The sequence below is a fragment of the Arachis ipaensis genome, chromosome B07 (genome assembly GCF_000816755.2).
Source record: "Arachis ipaensis cultivar K30076 chromosome B07, Araip1.1, whole genome shotgun sequence".
In the NCBI taxonomy this organism is placed as follows: Eukaryota; Viridiplantae; Streptophyta; class Magnoliopsida; order Fabales; family Fabaceae; genus Arachis; species Arachis ipaensis.
In genome coordinates this window covers 4331634-4339245 of record NC_029791.2, presented here as the reverse complement: position 1 = coordinate 4339245, position 7612 = coordinate 4331634, and the positions used below count along the sequence as shown (strand labels likewise).

At 36.1% G+C, this 7612-nt stretch overlaps 1 protein-coding gene across 2 annotated transcripts; it reads left to right on the top strand.

Moving 5' to 3' along the window:
• Positions 1 to 5700, top strand: LOC107608815 (auxin response factor 6). 2 transcript variants are annotated; one of them, XM_016310549.2, is made up of 14 exons: positions 1 to 211; positions 625 to 737; positions 919 to 1017; positions 1109 to 1165; positions 1236 to 1394; positions 1496 to 1580; positions 1681 to 1771; positions 1967 to 2131; positions 2205 to 2327; positions 2444 to 2519; positions 2652 to 2799; positions 2936 to 4074; positions 4179 to 4369; positions 5210 to 5700. In XM_016310549.2, exons 1-14 carry the CDS (start codon positions 166 to 168, stop codon positions 5424 to 5426), a joined length of 2709 nt encoding a protein of 902 aa, XP_016166035.1. In that variant the 5' UTR covers positions 1 to 165; the 3' UTR covers positions 5427 to 5700. The 2 variants fall into 2 exon arrangements, with proteins under 2 accessions (XP_016166035.1, XP_016166036.1); XM_016310550.2 differs by lacking the exons at positions 1 to 211; positions 625 to 737 and having other exon boundaries at positions 1095 to 1165.

Sequence of the window (7612 nt, the reverse complement as noted above, 5' to 3'; positions counted from 1 at the left end):
GGAGTGTGTTACTGTTATGTACTTTTGTGCTATGAGATATCAGAATATGAATGGGTTGTGATTCAATGAAGCTAAACTAATTGTTGAATGCTATTGGACTTGGGGTTGAAAAGGGTGGAGGGTTTTTGTTTTTAGTAGCTTGGAACTTTATCCGTAGCTGAAAGCATGAAGCTTTCTTCCTCTGGGTTTAATCAACCAGCTGAAGAAGAAGGTAAGCTCTTTAATATTTGATGCCCCACTTTTGTTTACTTTAATAAATTTTCAATCTTTTCTTACCTCATTTTGTTGATGTAGTTTTTATTTATGTGCCAACTTAGCATTTAATTCACACTAATTTTTGTTATGAGTTGAAGCTTGGTCTGCAAGTATGTGCATTTTTCATCTCTAGTTTAAGGTTCATGTTCCTATTTATACGTAGTTATTGTGCATTATGTTTTTTAATTTTGAGTATAAGTTATGATGTTTCAAAGTTCCTATCTGTTGGGCAAAATTATGCAGTGTATGCATTCATGGTAGGTAGTTCATGGACTATGGTGTCCTTTTGAGTTATGTTCCATCATTTGATGACCAACGTCGTTAACAGTTTAAAGTCGTGTGCATTCATTTTAACCTGTGATTGTGTAGGGGAGAAGAAAACTTTGAATTCTGAACTATGGCATGCATGTGCTGGTCCTCTGGTTTCTCTACCACTGGTTGGAAGTCGTGTAGTATACTTTCCTCAAGGTCACAGCGAACAGGTCAGTAATGCTATTTCGGTCGTTAAGTTTGATTGAGCTCATTATTCTTCGTTTGGTTGCTTCTCATTGATATTTGTGAAGTCATTATGTGATAGTTATGCCCATGTAGCCACAGGATAGCTTGTTAAAGCTTCATTTCTATCTGCTGTTCTTTGTTTGACAAATTTATATGTTGTTACAGGTAGCTGCTTCGACCAACAGGGAAGCAGATGCACATATTCCGAATTACCCTAACCTGCCGCCCCAGCTTATCTGTCAGCTCCACAACGTGACGATGCATGTAGGATTAATTGTTTAAAACTTCAAAGTAAATCTGATTAAGAACAATTTTGTGTGCTTACACTAAGCCTTTTAAAGCATGCTGATTTCAGGCTGATGCTGAAACAGATGAAGTATATGCTCAGATGACTCTGCAACCTCTAAATCCAGTATGTAATTTTCTCTTGTTTGGTACTTTCTTCAATTCATGATCATATATTGACAAGTTGTGTTTTGTAGCAAGAACAAAAGGATGTGTATCTACTTCCGGCCGAATTGGGTACTCCCAGCAAACAACCAACCAACTACTTCTGTAAGACATTAACTGCTAGTGATACCAGCACTCACGGAGGATTTTCTGTTCCTCGAAGAGCAGCTGAAAAAGTCTTTCCTCCTCTTGTAGGTCATATTGCCTTAGTGATTCTGTCTGTGTTATTTGAGATACAGTTATTAGTTTGTCAGAACCGTTGATCTGGTTGATGCTTTTCTTTGTTTCTCAGGATTACACACAGCAGCCTCCTGCTCAAGAACTGATTGCTAGAGATCTTCATGATAATGAATGGAAATTCAGACATATATTTCGAGGTTAGTAGCTCATGAAGTCCTTGCATTAGTTTCTTTATGACCTATAACGTAAATATTTATTTTTGCTGCCTTCTTAGTAGTTTTCAATTTTCTCTTGCAGGTCAGCCAAAAAGGCATCTTCTTACTACTGGGTGGAGTGTCTTTGTCAGTGCTAAGAGGCTTGTTGCTGGTGATTCTGTTCTTTTCATATGGTACTTATAACCGTGATATTCCAACTTGCCATTAAGCTAGTTGTGTCACTTACCTTAGCTGAGATTATTCTTCTTTTTCTCTTATTTCATTATCTAATATGTCAATCTGCATCCATCAGTTATACGTTTCAAAAATCTAAAGGAAATTCTATTCAAAGCAGATATAATCATAACCTCTCTTTTACCTTATTACAGGAATGAAAAAAATCAATTACTTTTGGGTATACGGAGAGCAAATCGTCCGCAGACTGTCATGCCATCATCAGTTCTGTCAAGTGATAGCATGCACATTGGTCTCCTCGCTGCTGCAGCTCATGCAGCTGCCACAAACAGCCGTTTTACTATATTTTATAATCCTAGGTTGGTTGCTATAATTCTACTGTTCAAAAGCATAATATTTCAAACCTTACTAAGTTTACTTGATTTGCTTTAGGGCAAGCCCATCTGAATTTGTCATTCCCTTGACCAAGTATGTAAAAGCAGTGTATCATACACGAGTTTCTGTTGGTATGCGGTTTAGGATGCTCTTCGAGACAGAAGAGTCAAGTGTCCGTCGGTAAGTATTATTTATCATAATTATCCCTTCTTTTTTAGTAGGCTCCAAATGATGTATTGCTGATATGATGTTCATACATGCATTGATATATCTACTCACTGAATACCATCGAACAGATATATGGGTACTATAACAGGCATTAGTGATTTAGATTCAGTCCGCTGGCCAAATTCACACTGGCGTTCTGTGAAGGTTTGTTACAACTGTTTAATTCTTCTAGCAATATATTTTGCCATGATAGATTTTATCACAATTAGAGGTATCTTATACCTTCCTAAATGATAATGTTGAATTTTGTTCTTTAACTTTTGCCTGCTGGTTTAGGTTGGTTGGGATGAGTCTACTGCAGGAGATAGGCAACCAAGAGTCTCCTTGTGGGAGATTGAGCCTTTGACAACATTCCCAATGTATCCATCTCCATTCCCCTTGAGGTTGAGGCGTCCTTGGCCATCTGGACTACCTTCTTTATACGGTACATGGTGGATTGTTAATTTATTATGGCATCCGCTCGGATCTTTACGATAGTATGCTATGGTTTATTTTATGCTGCGAGGTACATGACATGGTATCTGTTAAGACCATTTTGCCATTCGATTTGTGTGCTTCAGGTCTCAAGGATGGTGGTGACATGGGCATTAATTCTCCTTTCATGTGGCTCCAAAGTGGGCTTGGGGATCAAGGAATGCAATCATTGAACTTCCAGGGGATTGGTGTTACACCGTGGATGCAACCGAGATTTGATGCTTCCATGCCAGGACTCCAACCGGAGTTATACCAAGCAATGACTTCTGCTGCATTCCAGGAAATGAGGACGATGGATCCTTCGAAACCTTCATCCCAATCTCTGTTGCAGTTTCAGCAGCCTTCAAATGTTCCTTCTGCTTTTGCATCTGAGTTACAGAGACAAGTGTTACCACAGTCTCAGCCCCAAAACACTCTTCTACAAAATTTTCAAGAACATCAAACTCCTGCACCGTCACAGATTTCACCACAGCAGTTGCATCGTTACCACCCATATAGCGATCAGCGGCAACAGCAGCAGCAACTAAAAACTGTGCCTGTTCAGCAGCAGTTACAGAATTTAGTCTCTCCGTTGTCTAATTTTGCATCAGCTACACAACCTCAATCTCCATCCTTGCAAGCCCTTGCTTCACATTGCCAGCAGCAGAGCTTTCCCGAGCCAATCAGGAATCATGTTTCAAGCTCTGATGTTTCCCCTATGCAAAGTCTACTAGGCTCATTCTCTCAGGATGGAGCATCACAGTTACTTAACCGGAACGGACCGAACTCTGTCATGTCTTCTGGAGCCTTACTACCGAAGCAAATAACCATTGAATCTCAGGTACCATCAGCTGGTGCTCAGTGTGTATTGCCTCAGGTGGAAAATTTGGGAACATCACAATCAAATGTGTCCGAACTTACCGCTTTGCCTCCGTTTCCTGGAAGAGAACATTCTGGATATCAAGGTGCAGCTGATCCTCATAGCAATCTTTTGTTTGGGATAAACATAGATCCTTCTTCTCTTATGCTGCAAAATGGCATGCAAAACCTTAGAAATCTAGGCAACGTGAACGATTCATTGTCAATGACGTTTTCTGCTCCAAATTGTGGTGGTGCTAATGCTCCTGGCTCCGATTTCCCCCTAAGTTCAAACGTAACAACTTCAAGTTGTGTTGATGAATCGGGATTCTTGCAGTCTTCCGAAAATGTAGACCAATCCAATACTCCAACTGGAACCTTTGTCAAGGTGATGATGACTAGCTTCTTTTTTCGTTTATTGTTGTTATGCCTTTATTTTTATATTTTATGTGTAGAAAATTCGCATTGTTTTTGAATGTGAAATCTTGACAGGTTCACAAGTCAAGGTCCTTAGGCAGGTCACTGGACATTTCGAAGTTCAGCAGCTATGACGAGCTGCGCAGTGAACTTGCTCGGTTATTTGGCCTTGAAGGCCAACTAGAGGATCCTCAGAGATCAGGCTGGCAGCTTGTATTTGTTGACCGGGAGAATGACATTCTCCTTCTTGGTGATGATCCCTGGCAGTAAGTCACCTCATTCGAATGTCTCTCTATGTTTTGTTGATAAACGATTTACGCCCCCTGTTCCATATTAACTCTCTTTTCATTTTTATTTTTGTTGCAAATTAAGTGTCTTTCTAATTTCAATAAGTCATTAATTAACTTTTATCTATTATGCCCTCTACTATTGAATAGAAAGAGAAAGTTAAAACACTAAAAGAATTAATAGAGAGCGAAAATAGTATTATGGATACTCTAGTCTTTTTCTTTTGATTGCTTATATTTTCTACAAAACTTAATGTTTGTCTTAATACTTGTGCACAACTCAAAAGAGACAGTTAATTTGAAATGGAGGGAGTATTACATTTTTTGTCGTCGGTTCGACTGCTGAAATTTTGAATTTATGGATATTTTTCAACTATTGTTTCTCTATTTTTTTGATTTATTGTAATTTTTCTATGATGTTTGATTTTCTTTTCTCAAAATCAATAGAGGCAATTGTTTGTGGGAAAAGTAAAACTCATGTAAATTACTCCAAAAGCAATTCTAGCTAAATACAACAACAACAACAACAACAAAGCCTTGTCCCACTAAGTGGGGTCGGCTACATGAATCAAACGACGCCATTGTGCTCTCATGTCATGGGGGTTCGGCTATATTTTTATGTTGGTTGCCGAAGACCTAACACAACCCTCCTCCTTTATCCGGGCTTGGGACCGGCTATGTACCGCAAGTGTAACATAGGCGGAGTTCAATTCTAGCTAAATCAATTCTGCAAAAATAAAACCGCTACACGAGATTTTGCCGATTTCTTATTTCATATTCGAAAGACTTACACTTCATTTTTCGTCGTCGTTGTTGCAGGGAGTTTGTGAACAGTGTATGGTCCATTAAGATACTATCTCCACTTGAAGTTCAACAAATGGGGAAAGGTGTTGTTCCTTCTACTTCTGCCCCTTCAGCTCAAAAGCTTTCTTCTACTGCTACTACCAATTCTTGTGACAATAATTATGGTGTTGGTAAACAAGAGTTGAGAAGTTCCAGCAATGGTATGGCATCAATGGGGTCCCTTCACTATTAGCACATTCTCTACTTCTAATAGAATATATTACATTAGTTTAAGAATATTATTATGGTGGCAGAATATATATATATTTTTTATGTTACCTGTTTTTTTCCTTGTATGGACATGCACAACATTCTTATACAAATGAAACATGAATGGTTGAGATGTATTATTGCTTCTGAAGTGCCTAATACAGATCAACAGCAAATGACTGTAAATTATAGTAGGTGAATGAAACATGTTCCTGTAATGGTTAGTTCCTTATAGCAGTTACTATTATTATTATCATAATCATATCTTTTTTTCAAGGCTCTTATAATTGAAACTTTGGGATCATTTGTATATGTGTTGCTAATTCTTATTTCATCATAATTAACAAAGGGGTAATGCTAAGTAAACAAAAAAATATCTAGAACTTGCCTTATTTAGCATTAATTAATTATTGCAACAATTAATGAATGTTAAATAAGGCAAGTTATGGCTGTTTTTGGCTGATTTTCTTTGGTTACCAAACATTTCCGTTAACGGAGATGGTTCTGAGAGATATTCAATTATATCTTGACCACCTTAACTGGTTATTTTATTGCATAATAAATAATGATTCTTGTTTAGGATCTTACATGATTAAGAAGAAAATCTTGATAAGTTATACAGGAGTGCATGAAGAAAAGAACCTCTAGATCGAATTCATTTGGAAGGGTAAAATTAATTTGAATGAATTTTCATATATTCTCAATTTGTTGTTCAATTACATCCGTGACTATTCATGTAGGTTATGTTAAAAATAATTATTTTTGGATACGATATTACATGATTAGATACATAAGTAAAATTGGTTTACATAATATATCAAGATTAAATTCTTAATTTGATTTGTAAAATTTTACGCGTTTATCATTTGAGTTAATTTTATATTGATTCCAAATTATTTTCGCATATTAATTTGATCTCTAAAATTTCGATTTATTTAATTTGGTCTCTTAATTTAGTATTTTTTTTATCTATATTGGTCTCTGATATTGTTTTTGTTGCAGGACTAAAATTAAGATTAGGAGACTGTGACTTAGTATTATATTTGGTAGCTAAAGAATGAAATTAAAATTTTAGTCTCTGTTTTTAAAGTTGTAGTCTCTTCAGTATTTCCAAAAAGTGAGCACATAAGGGAACTGAAACTTTAATAATATTTATTCTCAAAAATATCTTAATTTAATTTTTCAAATTCTAAATTTATCCTCTAATCTTCATATTTATTTTAAATTACACATAATATTAAATCATAACTCAGTCCAATACATTTTATACTAAATACAATATCAATTTCTGTTTCACAATCTTAGTCTTTCATTCTCAGTCCTTAGCGCCATGTTAAGATACAGATAGTTATTGCATTAAACTTTTTAACTATTATCTGAGATGATAATGAAAACTTTTTACTTTAATCATTCTATTTTATCAAGCGGTTAACGGTGATAAAAACATAATAAAAAAGTAAAACAGTCTAATAAAGTAAAAAAATACTTCATCCTTAAATTATTTCTTAAACTTTAATATTAGGATAATTATCTGCGCACTTAATAAATTGAACATCCAGTTATTGTTAATTGTGCATGAATAAATCGAATAAAAAAAATAACTATCCAATTAAAAATAATGAACATAATCATCTGAGTATGTATTGAAATAAACATCTTACATCTCCAATATTTACCTTATTTAATATTTTCATTACTTGTTCAGGATACAAAATTGCTTATGGATTCTTTCATTCTCCTACTTCATTGAGGTCCCAGAACATACACAACTGGAATAGCATTTGGGAGTTGAAATTACCACATAAAATTAAGATTTTTCTATGGAAAAGTCTTCATGAAAAGCTTCCGGTGTTGCAACAAGTTCATAGCCGGTTCGCATCCACTCTTGCCACTTGTCCAAGATGCATGTTGAAGACTGAATCAATTTCTCATGCTTTGTTCCAATGCCCCTTGTCTTCAATAATATGGAGCCTAAGCTTAATAACCCCTGACCTATGGATGAGAGAAGAAGAAACTTTTTTCAATTGGTGGCAACGAGTCTTATCCTGGGCAGCGGCTCAATTCGACGGTAGACAAAAGACCCTGCTCATAGCGGCGCTGTGTTGGAGCACTTGGAAAGCGAGGAATCGGTGTGTTTTTGAGAAGGTAATAAGCCCAGCACCAGAGATA